The sequence below is a fragment of the Periplaneta americana genome, chromosome 16 (assembly GCF_040183065.1).
Source record: "Periplaneta americana isolate PAMFEO1 chromosome 16, P.americana_PAMFEO1_priV1, whole genome shotgun sequence".
Taxonomy (NCBI): domain Eukaryota; kingdom Metazoa; phylum Arthropoda; class Insecta; order Blattodea; family Blattidae; genus Periplaneta; species Periplaneta americana.
The window spans coordinates 177987655-178002911 of NC_091132.1; the positions used below are offsets into that span (position 1 = coordinate 177987655).

The 15257-nt window shown below is 32.1% G+C and overlaps 1 protein-coding gene across 1 annotated transcript in view; it reads left to right on the forward strand.

Moving 5' to 3' along the window:
• LOC138691446 (uncharacterized) overlaps positions 1 to 15257 on the forward strand; it is a 45916-nt gene that overhangs the window by 10476 nt on the left and 20183 nt on the right. The window contains exon 4 of the mRNA XM_069813375.1: positions 1630 to 1712. Coding sequence (XP_069669476.1) covers positions 1630 to 1712 — 83 coding nt within the window. The remainder of the gene's footprint in view (positions 1 to 1629; positions 1713 to 15257) is intronic.

Here is a 15257-nt window from a genome sequence, read left to right on the forward strand (position 1 = left end):
ATTTTTCCCTTTTCTCCTGCGTACATAATTATAAAACTGTCTCCAATTGTTACTTTCATCTTCTTTTAAAATAGTTTTTAGAAAATTTTCCTGAGCTAACCTTTTTTCACACTCAAGTTTCTTAATTAATTCAACATATTTTTCCCAATGCTCATGGCTCCGTTTACGTTTGCTAAATGCGCGCCTTGTCTTTTTCTTTAAGTAGCGAATATAATTAGTGTAATATTCTGGGTCCGGATTTTTCTTAATTATTTTAGAAGGTACACATTTTACTAATGCCTCGAAAATTATACACTTAAATTTATGCCACACATTTTCCATATTTCCTTCAGTCCTTAGAAAGTCATCATGCTTTTGTCGTAGAAACGTTTGTAATTCATGGACATCGGTTTTGTTAAAATTCCAGACAGACACTGGACTTGACCTCGGATTTACTGTGTTTTCCCATAAGATTTCTAATAAGACGCTATTGTGATCACTTATTTTATGAAGACTTTCAGAGTTGACAAAGAGAGAGACAGGTCTTAGTAGGTAAACATCTAAGAGGGCATTGTCACGCGAGGATGAAATCTTAACTGAGAGGTGAGTGAAGTGTGTGAGGCATTCCTTAGTTGCTGGTTTGATCGATAATAATAATATTATTAATAATAATAATAATAATAATAATAATTGATTGATTGATTTACTTATTTATTTATTTCGAATATTAACGTGTAAAACAACAGCAGAAAGCTAATTACAGATAATAATAATAATAATAATTATTATTATTATAATAATAATAATAAAACAAAAATATTTACAATAATAAAATAAATACTAGGACGGATAAAATAAAATATAAAACCACTTAGCGAGAGTTAACACAACTTAAATAAGCATATAATAACCAGAAAAAAAAAATGAACTCCAAAATCAACAGAAAAGTTCGTTGCATCGCTGACGACAGCAACCGCCGTATTGTATTATCTATTAATGGTAGTAGTGGGGAGCCGAAGGTCTACGTAACTGCCGTTCTCTTCGAATCTTCTCATACAATCATGGGAAGTTAATGCTGAAAAACAAAATGTCTACGAGTCAAACTGTTCATTATTACCAGGATAAATACAGATAATACTGAAATATATTAATCAAGTTTCAGTTATAGATCTCCCCTTTTGTGCAAGAGGTATCATATCAAAACATTTTTTGAATGGCGGGGAATATATAAATTTTAAGAACTCTCTAGTGATAGAGATAATGGAAAATACAATCAAGTGTGTATGTGGCGATGCTAAGAAAATATTTATTGTAGATATACACTTTTATTAATTAAGAAAATGATCTATTTATATTTATTACAATGTTTTATCTTAAAGGTTACATGCATCCGATAAATAATCAGAATAGATTACCAATTTTATTTGCTATTCCAATTTACATATTTTGTATGCAATTCATGCTTAAAGTGGAGTATTTCTTACAGAATGCAACTGTCTTTTTCTGTGAACTTTTTTCAGCGACTATGAATTTTTACTTGGTCTTATAGGATTTAGAATCAAGTCTACAACATACTCTTATGAACTGCCATGCATTGGTTCTTCAACTGTTACTGTGCTATACATTCATTTCAGATTATGTTTTTTGCAGGAAGAGAGAATTGATTTGGATAAGGTGGAGGAGGATTTCGAACTGGAAGTAACGGCGAAAGAGGATGAAATCTTAACTGAGAGGTGAGTGAAGTGTGTGTGGCATTCCTTAGTTGCTGGTTTGATCGATTTATTGAAATATAATGACTGAGAATAGAAATTTGCAATTAGTTTCAAGTTGATTGTTATTCAAATGAACGCCACAGTATTAATTGGCATTTGTTCTTTTGTGTGTCTCTCGCTCCCGTTGATGTCTGCGTTTTTTATCTGTTTATCTGTCTCTATGTGTGTTTCTTAATATCCATTCTTCCACCAGTGCAGCCATACATTCTTATTCCTTCCAGCCACGAATCCATTGTTGTCTGTAGGAGCTATTCCATCTCAAATCGACCAAAACATAGAGAAAATTGACCTTACAATTTCTAAATTCAATAAAACGTTTTTTTTTTTTGTACGTAGAGAACTGTAATACAGTGCTTTGTGCAAAGTTTGAGGCATCAGAACTTCATAGTGTTTAAATTTAAAATATTTAAATTTATCGTATTTTCATAACATTTGCAACTTTAAACTGTTGTAGCTCCGAAACCCTTCCACCCAATGATCAAAATCTTGGTTTTTTTTGATGCTGGGAAACTGAAGTTTATGCTGACACATTAACAGATTTTCTTACTTTTTATACAAATGGAGAAATTTAGATTTTTCCTCATTAAGACGCCTTTGCCAAGGAAAACATATTTTAAAAATATATACCGTTAGATTCCGCATTGAAAGTACAAATAAACACATATTTTTTTACTGATGGCACGTTGATAAGAAAGTATTGAAAATATCAAATAAAAAAAAAAATAAATGGTCCGCGCATGAACTAACCAGGCTGATGCGGGAGCTAGCCGAGGTAAGCAAGGCCAGGAGACATAAACACGTGATGTGTCGTCTAGCAGCTAGCTTTATCACGGGTTTTCATAAACACAGGAGTAAAATGACACCCAACGCTCTCTTATCTTCAGCTCTCGGCCAGTGCGTGCGGTACTGCGCCGTTCAAGTCTAGGCGTGTGAAAATAATATATTTAATACCCTCGAAACTTATTGCCGTGCCACTAAGCAAACAATGCCGAATCCCTCTTAATAATGCTGCAAGGTTTTTCTCAATTTTTTTTTTACATTTTTACAAGTTGGCAAAAAGCCTAAAAGTAAGTGAAATCAGATTATCTGTCTCTCTGTGTACTATAAAAATAAGGATTACTTCTTAACATAACTACAAAATGTCAGCTTCAAAATGAGCTCTCGTTCAATGTTCTGCAGTAAATGGTTCCAGAGATCTGAGCGCTGAAAGAGGCTTGTTTTTACAAAATACGCTAAATTTGTCGCTCAATAATACGAAAACCGTTTGACTTTCGATAGTATATTTTTGAAAATGCACTCTCCTCAGCACCTTGTATAAATAGGGAAAGGATTAGAGTATAAAAAATTGCGAGGTTTTTTACTGATCGATTTCATATGAAATAGCCTGTATATAAGATCACTAGTGGAAGCAGTTTTTGAAGATATTATCTGCTTTGTAAACGGTTTGGAGTCTCTCTTGCATTATATGACCTTCAGCTCACTTAACCGGTAGACAACAATAGCAGTATGTAATGCTTCGTAATGTAACCAACTAAATAAATCATTTGTGATATTTGCTTTGAGTAAAATTTGATACATCCAATTATGTTTCGGCATTATTAATAATTACTACCTGCCAATTTCAGCAAAACTTGGTTAATACACACTTAGTTATTTCTTCATCAAGTATAGGACTTTTTTTTTTATCATTCCCCGTTTCACATTATCAGTTTAATAATAATTTTGCTAATGACTATTGCACTATACCTAGGGCTAGGATTTTGATGAAATTGCATCTTTTTTCTAGTAAGCCAGAAACATTCCTGCTTTAGTATTTATATGTTATGTGATAAACTGAGTGTTTTAAGACATATTTGTTAGAGGATTTTTTTTGCATTTTTTGCCTGTTTCAAGTCATAAGAGCATTTTTTGTTTTATTCGGTCATTTTTTAGGCATTTTAATTTAATTTTGGCCATAAATCTCCATTCTTAATGTAAAATAATGTATATTTGCTTCGGTATTTTCTCTACATATTTTGTCCATTAATACCCATTATTTTGTATTATATTTTAATCGATTTTCTACACAAATATTGCCATTTTAACGTGGTACATCCCACGTAATGGATCAGTCCAACCACCCCTTCAATATAGACTCCCCTATACCTGCTAGTTCTGGATAAGAGTGGCCTTGTGGTAGACTACATGGAAACTATTTCAGGTAAAATAATTAATTAAAGTGTACTACTTAGAAAACAATATGTAAAGTTAAAATAACTTAAATCTTGGTACTAGAATTTAATTTTAATTATTAGTCTAAATATTGAGTAGCACAAAACCTCTTTTCCTACTGAGCCAATTATGTAAGATCAATTTTTAGGGTATTTTACAGGGCATTTTTTTTTTTTTTTTTTAAGATTTTTAGGTCATAAATGTGTTGGTTTTAGGACATTTTTTCATGATTTATAGGTCATCAAAATCCTAGCCCTAACTATTTTAAATTTGTAATATGTCAATTAGACTGAACTCCAAATAAAACAATATAATATTATATTATATTATATTATATTATATTATATTATATTATATTATATTATATTATATTATACTATACTATGCTAATACTATACTATACTAATATTATTGTCGACCTGGTTGGCGAGTTGGTATTGCACTGGCCCTCTATGCCCAAGATTGCGGGTTCCATCCCGGGCCAGGTCGATGTCAGTAGATTTACTGGCATGTAAAAGAACTCTTGCGAGACAAAATTCCGGCACATCTGGCGACGCTGATATAACCTCTGCAGTTGCGAGCGTCGTTAAATAAAACATGACATTAACACACTAATATTATACTATACTATACTAATACTATACTAATACTATACTATACTAATACTAATACTATACTATACTATACTAATACTTTACTAATACTATACTATACTCTACTGTACTATACTATACTATACTAATACTATACTTTACTATACTATACTCTACTATACTATACTATACTACACTAATACTATACTATACTATACTAATACTATACTATACTATAACTTTACCAATACTATACTAATACTATACTATACTAATACTACATTATAATATACTAATACTTTACCAATACTATACTATACTCTACTATACTATACTATACTAATACTATACTATACTATACGAATACTAATACTAAAAGTATATTATTCTATACTAATACTATACTAATATTATACTACACTCTACTAATACTATACTATACTAATACTATACTATACTATACTAATACTATACTATATACTATACTATACTAATACTATACTAACACTATACTATACTAATACTATTCTATACTATACTATACTCTACTATACTATACTATACTATACTATTACTATACTAATACTATTCTATACTATTCTATACTATACTATACTATACTCTACTATACTATACTAATACTGTACTATACTAACACTATACTAATATTATACTAACTATACTAGTACTAATACTAATACTATACTAATACTATACTATTTTTTACTATACTATACTATACTAATATTATACTATACTCCACTATACTATGCTAATACTATACTAATACTATACTAATACGATACTATACTAATACTATTCTATACTATTCTATACTATACTATACTATACTATACTCTACTATACTATACTAATACTGTACTATAATATACTATACTAACACTATACTAATATTATACTAACTATACTAGTACTAATACTAATACTATACAATACTAATACTATACAATTTTGTACTATACTATACTATACTATAGTATACTATACTGTACTAATACTAATACTACACTATACTATATTGACTATCAATATCTTTTTCATCATGCTTTCTAAGATAATGTCAGTAGATTTACTGGCATGTTGTAGAACTCCTGCGGGACAAAGTTCTGGCACACCGGTGACGCTGATATAACTTCTGCATTTGCGAGCGTCTTTAAATATAATTTAAAATTTAAATTTGATGGAGACAAGTTTAAGTATGGATCGTGAAATCGACACTAAAGTATAATACATTTGTGTTGCATGTAGTTTTAATTTTTTGTAGTTTATTCTCCTTTAGAATATATTGCTAGAACAAATGTCAACATTTTGTCCACAGCATTGGAATGCAAACTTCCAGGGACGTCAATGCAGAAAGCGAATTCTTGGAGACAGGCTACAAGAGATTTAAGTGTAATATCTGTGGAAAACGATTTTTAAACTTGGGAGGGCTTAAAGCCCATGCTCGTTTACATAAGCTTAATAGACGCTTCATTTGCGATGTTTGTGGAAAGGATTGTTTTCAGTTGAGTCGGCTTAATAGACATTTACGCGTGCACAGTATCGAGAAGCCATTTATTTGTGAAACATGTGGAGAGAAATTTTCCAAATTTTCAAAACTGAGCAGACATGCTCAGGTACACACAGGCCAGAAACCATTCGTTTGCGATATATGTGGAAAGAGTTATTCGGAATTATCCCATCTCAAAAGGCATGAACGGATACACACAGGTGAGAAGCTATTCAGTTGCGATATATGTGGAAAACAATTTTTGTTCTTATCCGGTCTGAAGAGGCATGAAAAACTGGTACACACAGGCGAGAAGCCATTCGATTGCGATATAGGTGGAAATAAATTTTCGGATTTATCCAATCTCGGGAGGCATCAAGAGCTACATACAGATCAGCACCCATTCAGTTGCGATATATGTGGAAAGAAATATTCGAAATTTCACAATGTGAAGAGGCATGCACAGGTACACAGGAGCTAGTCAGTTGCAATGTATGTGGACATAAATTTTCGGATTCGGGTAAATTAGAAATACATGCCCAAAAACATATTGGAGAGGAACCATTCCTTTGTGATATATGTGGAGAAATATTTCATAATTCTTTTAGGATAAAGAGGCAATGATAGCGGAGAAAGCATTCAGTTGTGATATATTTTTGTTTTCAAGCGACATGTAGTTGTGCACACCGGAGAGAAGCCATTCAGTTGTGATTTTTGTGGAAAGAAATTTTCACAATCGTCCGCATTAAAGCAACATTTGCGAATAAACACGCGTGATACAATTCAGTTGTGACACATGTGGAAAGAAATTTTTAAAATATTGTAATCTGAAGAAGCATGCACTCGCACTCGTACGGTGGAATTGATTTGGTTTTGAAGTTCATGTGCGAAGGGATTCTCGGTTCGAGTTGAGAGGGTGGTGCATTTAAGTTCTGATATATGGGGAAAATATGTTTGAAATCAGTATTTTGAAATAATTCTGCCCTCATATACACAGGCGAAAAGCCCTTGAGTTACGATGTATTCGCGAATTATATTTTCGCAATGTGGTTATAACAAAAAACAATGTAGGGGTACACAAAGACGAGAACCACAGTAATTGCGATGTTTGCAGGTAACAATTTTCGATTTAGGTAACTCACAGGGTGATATATCATGTAATTGCGTAATGATTTGGAAAAATCCATCGTTTGTGCAGATTCGTGTGCTGATTGATTTTCAGCATACATCAAAACTTGCACTCATAATGCGGGGAAGTCATAAATTTATGGATTATCTTTCAACAAAGAAATGTAAAACGTGTTTATTTCAGGTATAGTTTTGAACAAATGAGCCGTGTGTCCAAATAATTGGGTCTTTCTGCCTCCCAAACTTTTTTTTTTCTTTTAGGACATTAGGATTTTGCCTAAGAAGTATCAATTTTGCCGTGATGGTAGGTTTTCTGTAGAAATCTTTACATAATTTCCGCTTTTAACTGTCTAAAATGAGATATTTCTTTAGGGAGAATGCAATTATCATGACAGATATTAATAATGTTGTTTATTAAATAAACAAAAAGGTGTACATTTTTAGTAGGTTGTCATTTCGGATGTTTTACGTAAAAACTAGTGGTATTTTGAAATCAATCAAGGTTTTAAGGATGTCGTGTTGGCATTCCTTCGTTTATTAGCAGTATTAGTTAAATTAGCCTTGACACCATGCTTAATTTGTCTTTTGTTATTAGAGACAACGTATTACAACTGAGAGAAAATATGTGATCTTCATAGCTGCAATAGATTTGTAAACAGAGATGTTAGTGTATTTTTAAAAACCTTGTGTTCAAGTAAACTTTTCATTTGGTCTCAATGTTCGTTTGAAAGTGAGTATCCTATATTCATATTCGCAGAAACATTTTAGTTATTTGAGAAATGTATTTATTTCATGTACATCTTTATTAAATTCCATTTATACTCTAAGCATTTATGTAGAGTTTTTACTCGAACCGGATTGTTTCCTTTCCATCACATTACAAATAAGATACCTACCATCCGAAACCCTGTACCTAGAAGTTTCAAAATTAGCACACATAACGATCCCTGCATGAAATTCTGTCTCCCAGATCATGTATTTTCAGTGTTAAGGAAGGTGATCTTTTCATTACAAGCAGTCAAGTAAATTAGTATCAGTGTGTTAGCTAATGTTCTAGACAACGAAGTATTGTATTGTATTGTATTGTATTTATTAACATTCCATGGTATTCATACATGATTACAGCTAGAATATGGAACAAGTCGAAAAACTTAATGCTATTATAAAATCTTAATTTATAGTCACAGTCTAGATGAAATATATACAGACGAGATTTACAATATAGTCTACTAGTACAACACATAGTTTTAGTATCAATTTCATGAAGTGTTATTGAATGTCATGAATTCACCTACAGAATAGAAGGCGTGAGAAATTAGGTACTTCTTTAATTTGGCCCTAAATAATTTTATGTTTTGAGTTTCATTTTTTATATCGATAGGGAGGCTATTAAAAATTTTTACTGCCATATAACGCACTCCTTTTTGATAGCACGATAGACTTGCCGATGGAATACGAAAGTCATTTTTTGACGTGTATTTATGCTATGAACTGTTGAATTAGTTACAAAGTTTTCACGATTACATACGAGGAAGACTATTAATGAAAAGATATACTGACAAGCCATGGGCATTATTTGTAGTTTTTTGAAAATAGTCCTATACGATTCCCTAGATTTGGTACCTACTATTATTCTAATTACTCTTTTTTGTAATAGAAATATACTGTTACTATATGTGGAATTTCCCCAGAATATTATTCCAAAACTCATTACCCAGTGGAAGTATGCAAAGTATATTGTTTTTAAGGTATTGATATTTACTATCTTTTGCATAGATCTAATAGCAAAACAAGCTTAATTTAGTTTGGGGGTAATTCTTTAATATGATTTTTCCAATTTAACACATTATCGATTTTTAAGCCAAGAAATTTGGTTGTTGTTGTTTCTAATAGGGATCTATTGTTAATTATTGCGCTAGAAATTTGCGACGTTGAATTTGGACAGGATTTAAATTGAATTATGTTAGTTTTATTACAATTTAATACTAATTTATTGACTGAGAACCAGTCACATATTTTGAAGAGAATTTCCTCTGTTGAAGCTTGACATGATTAAATTATGGCCGGAGTGCTTGAGGTTAGCTATAGAGTGCTGAGTCAGTGGCTGGAATCAATATATATTTTCATACAACACTGCATTACAGCTTGCCGAAAAAAAGAAAAATCATAAAGGAAGCTCAGAAAAGATTTCTGTGTACAATGAAGGACTGTCAGCACCATTTTGACAAAGATAAACTAGAGTTTCCTTAACTAGTGTCTGGCTGCAATAAATAAGAATAAAATTCGAAACTTTGTGGCATAACAGGAGATGCAAATATACTGTCACAAAATTTGTTATTGAAATACAAAATATTCTAGATATAATATCCTGCTGAGATAGGAATGTTCAACTGCATAATTAAGTTATGAACCAGATTGTGGTGATGTGATTGCTTTAAGGAAGTGGTCTGTTTTTGTTATATAATTAACGTTATTCTTACTTACTTACTTACAAATGGCTTTTGAGGAACCCGAAGGTTCATTGCCGCCCTCACATAAGCCCGCCAGCGGTCCCTATCCTGTGCAAGATTAATCCAGTCTCTATCATCATACCCGACCTCCCTCAAATCCATTTTAATATTATCCTCCCATCTACGTCTCGGCCTCCCTAAAGGTCTTTTTCCCTCCGGTCTCCCAACTAACACTCTATATGCATTTCTGGATTCGCCCATACATGCTACATGCCCTGCCCATCTCAAACGTCTGGATTTAATGTTCCTAATTATGTCAGGTGAAGAATACAATGCGTGCAGTTCTGTGTTGTGTAACTTTCTCCATTCTCCTGTAACTTCATCCCGCTTAGCCCCAAATATTTTCCTTAGCACCTTATTCTCAAACACCCTTAACCTATGTTCCTCTCTCAGAGTGAGAGTCCAAGTTTCACAACCATAAAGAACAACCGGTAATATAACTGGTTTATAAATTCTAACTTTCAGATGTTTGGACAGCAGACTGGATGATAAGAGCTTCTCAACCGTATAACACGCATTTCCCATATTTATTCTGCGTTTAATTTCCTCCCGAGTGTCATTTATATTTGTTACTGTTGCTGCAAGATATTTGAATTTTTCCACCTCTTCGAAGGATAAATCTCCAATTTTTATATTTCCATTTCGTACAATATTCTGGTCACGAGACATAATCATATACTTTGTCCTTTCGGGATTTACTTCCAAACCTATCGCTCTACTTGCTTCAAGTAAAATTTCCGTGTTTTCCCTAATCGTTTGTGTATTTTCTCCTAACATATTCACGTCATCCGCATAGACAAGAAGCTGATGTAACCCGTTCAATTCCAAATTAATGTTATTCTAGTATATTTTATATTAGTATTATGATAGGTCACTATATTGGCAAGAAAATGACGTTTCGCTTCGATACTTCTATTTTTTTGTCGATATCACATTACACCAGCGAATAGGGATTATAAAGAATGGACACTGAGCGAGTTTTCCTGTGATTTGTTTCTCTGTGCGCAGCGTTTAGTTCCACTTTCAAGCGCTAGAGGTTAGTGTAATCGAGCTTACGCTAAGATAATAATTGAGTATAGAATTGAGACACAGGATCGAAACATCGCCTACAGTACCTTATTGCATAATCCAGTAACGCTTTGCTTCAAATAAATTCAAGTTAACAGCTTTTCCTTATTTCTCAGTGACAAACTAGTTGCAATAATAGGCTAATATTTTATATTTCAGATATAATAATAGTACATTATGCAACGAGCCTATAACGAAGGTAATTAAGAAGTGAGAATGGATATTTATGAAACGAGCGCAAGCGAGTTTCATTATTTTCATACGAGCTTCTTAATTACTATTATAGGCGAGTTTCATACGACTTTTATGCTCGACCATATTTCTAACTTGATATTATTAATTTTAATTCTATCTGACCTTCAGCAATGTTCCGTATGTTGTGAGATGTGCGCAGACGCGTAAGTATTGATTTTTTCCGAGGAACAGATGTCCACACTGACCTTGCTAGGCTATAAGAACCTACAGAGATAACATTGAAATTAAATTAGACATTGAAAAACGAGATGACAAATTGAATTTATTTGAATATTATTTACAATTAACGCTAATTATTATAGTAACAGGACATAACCTTCTGCGACAGTATTGGATTTTCAGCCTCCGTGACTTTTCGCTAATTCTCTTTCGATTGCATATCCGAGAATAATCGATACTTGCGGTTTTATAACGGTAGAAAGCTGACCTGTCATTGGCTTAACAGATGTAACCTGAGTCGTCATTGGCTGAAACACCTGACTTTTAATGAATAGGTGTACTTTAATGACATGCATTAAAGGTCTGCTACCAGGTGTATAATTACTACGTTTCGGCATGGTCGAGCATAAATTATATTATAAAATAATATAATACATTATAAAATTAAGTATCGAATTCGTTTAATATTTGTATATAATATAATATAGGTATATGGTTTTACTTCTCGTAAGAGTTTTGTTTTTGCATTTTCAGCGCTATCAAATGATTACATATTTTAATTGTTGTTGGGGTCAACGTCTCAACTCTCATTATAAAGGAACTCTAGAGTCTAGACATTTCAGTTAATGACGGATTTATTATTTTATGGACCTAATTTATTTTATTTGAGTACATAATGTACCTTGATGTATTAATTATATGTGTTATATTTCCGCTGTGTCGACTGCTAGCTGGTGTGATGTCAGCGCCAACTCTAGGGAGAAAGCAGAATCTCAAGCTCTAGCTGGCTTGAAGGTCATTGAAATCAGTCCGGCTACATCAAAGGTACCGACGCGAAGTGTCCATTCTTTATAATCCCTATTCGCTGATTACAGCGAGAACTATGAACTACGTAGTATGTGTGGAAACAGGTAGGAATGATGTATTCACACTAGAGTGAAAAAAATGTTGCTACACATCTCTTTATATGTAACTAAGCTCAAATAATGGCTTGTTTTGGGAAAGAATTTTGCATTGCACATTTTTCGCTCTACTGTTTGACAGTATTATTGGATTAATATTAACTAATTAATATAATATATACTTAATGAAGATGACATTAAACTCGGCGCACAAAATCTGCAGATGCAGCTAACAGTGAGAACCGAGAAGATGCAGTCCTATGTAAAAATATATATTTCATATTTTTGTTTTATTCTTATCTGTTAGTGTCTTTGTCCGTCGGACGTCTGTTTATAATTCTATCGATCCATTTGTGGGTCATTCCACTTATTTTTTAAATTGAGTTTACAGAGTTAATTTTTTTTTTATATTTCGTATCTATGTATTATATTAACATTAATAATAATAATACTAATAATAATAATAATAATAATAATAATAATAATAATAATAATAATAAAAGTTGAATTTTAGATATCGTTAACAGGTAGTTTCCCTTTCATGACATAAAATCACAGTATCTTATAGTTCAGGTTTCCATTATATTATTATTCCAATAAATTTTGAATTCTGGTCGTAGAGACGTCTGCTACATATCAATTTAGAAATTATTTAATGACCTATAATTTAATATGTAAGTTAATTCAGATTTACTAAAGAGATTTTCTTTTTCCATTTCCTATTTTTTTTTTTTTTTTTCATTCTGGATCCATTCCTTCAATTTTAATATTTGTGTCACTGTCCTAATTGAACTACCATCACGGCTGCCTTGATCATATCCGTAACAGGCTGGTCAATAAAGTTGCAGTGTTTTGGAAATTAGGCTACTTTCCTACTTTGTATTAATATTGGACATGTGTAATGCTTCAGACTGTCACGCAAAGCAGATATATAAATCTATTAAATTCTTCCACAAAGGTAAGTACCTATATTGTTATACTGTACTGTTTATAGGCTTAACTTCTGTCATCACGTCATATTCACAAACAGACTTTGGCGAAAACCAATATGAACTTTTGGCCACATGTTGGGATTCGGTAAGAAGGGAGAGCTGCTGCATAACAACAGACACCGTAATAGCCGTACAGCAATTGCCAACCTGCAAAAAAAACAGAGGATGGGAAGTACATGAGAAGAGTCATTGTGTGTCTGAAGATTCTCATAGAAGGGTGGATATAATTGGCATTAATAGAAGACCCCAAAAAGGGATGGTCTTAGACCCTACGATTTGCTTTGAAAGAGACACGAATCAGGCTCTGCAGATAAATGATGACAAGCAAATTTATTTTATTTATTTCAAATTTATTTACAATTTACATTTGAATTGAATACATATGAATAGATACCCGAAATGAGCATATGCTCGTGCTCGGGTACAGTCCAGTAGTCTACATAAATTTTACAGTGTTCAAATAATAATGCTGATGATATAAATAATAGTAATATCATAATAATAATAATAATAATAGTGATAAAACAAAAATATTTACAATAATAAAATAAATTCTAGGACGGATAAAATAAAATATAAAACCACTAGCGAGAGTTAACACAACTTAAATAAGCCTATAATAACCGGAAAAAATGCCAAACTCGAAAATCAACAGAAAAAAAGTTCGTTGTATCGCAGACGACAGCAACCGCCGTATTGACATTGTGTTGTGCATTAATGGTAGCAGGGGGGAGCTGAAAGTCTACGTAACTGCCGTTCTCTTCTAATCGTCTCGTAAAATCATGGGAAGTTAATGCTGAAAAAACAAAATGTCTACGAGTCAAACTGTTCATTATTACCAGGATAAATACAAATAATACTGAAATATATTAATCGAGTTTCAGTTATAGATCTCTCCTTTTGTGCAAGAGGTATCATATCAAAATATTTTATGAATAGCGGGGAAAATATAAATTTAAAAAACTTTCTAATGACAAGATATAGTAACAAGTACAATCAAGTGTATCTGTGGCGATGCTAAGAAAATAATTTATTGGAGATATACACTGTTATTAATTAAGAAAATGATATATTTATATTTATTATAATGTTTTATCTTATAGGGTACATGCATCAGATAAATACAATAAAAATTGGTATCTTGCAATGCTAGTAACACTTAAAAAAATTATAATAAAATTTTTCAAATATCATACAAACATTTTCACTTTATTTTTAAACTTAAGAATGTGTAAATTGCTTAGGTCTGGATTATTTTTCAATACTGAATTGTATAGTCTTGGTCCATAATTCCTACTGTGTCTTAATCCAGCTGTAGTGTGGCATTTAGGTTCTGCCAAAAGAGTTGGGACATTTCTTCTGGTGTAATGTATATGTTTTTCAGTTATAAAATTCATTCGATTTTTGTGAAAATAAGTTAGTAATGTATGTTTATAGTTTTGCTCAGTTTTTAGTACTTGGAATTCCGAATAAATAAATTGTGTCGGATAATCAAGTGGTTTATGCAGACAAATTTTGATGATACGTTTTTATAGTAATATTAATGGAGTTAAGATAGTCTTTGTCATTCCACCCCATCCTATTATTCCGTATTGGATGACTGATTGAAACAAGGCTAGATAAACAACACGGAGAACATAGATAGGCATATATGCACGAAGGGTTACAAAGTTGTGAATTGTTAAATATGTTAAATATATATATATATATATATATATGTTAAATATGTTAAGCGAGTTAAATATGTACCTTCTCCGGTCGGCTCCTTTGTACATTGTTTGGCGATATTATTAGAGCCACCCGCCAATTAATTGTTATTGTTTGGTTTCATCCTAGATCATATATGTAACAGATAACTCATCGCTGTGTTAAAATCGGCAGCACTTTGATCGCCACCCGTCCGCCGTAAACGAACACGAGATGACAGTATAGTCGCTAATGCAATTCAATTTTGAGTTTTAAGATGTTTTTATTATAAGTACCAGGTCTCTTGGACCCCTGCCTTTTACAAAAATATGATTTTATAAATTGAAGTGTAAATAGGTTTTGTTAAAGAAAGTTTATTACTAAGACCGTCAAAGACGGAAGTATTTTGTTTGAATTTATGTTACGTCAATGCAATTCAAATGGGAATTATGACGTGACTCCTTATGTAAGAACTAGATGGCAGTGTAGTAA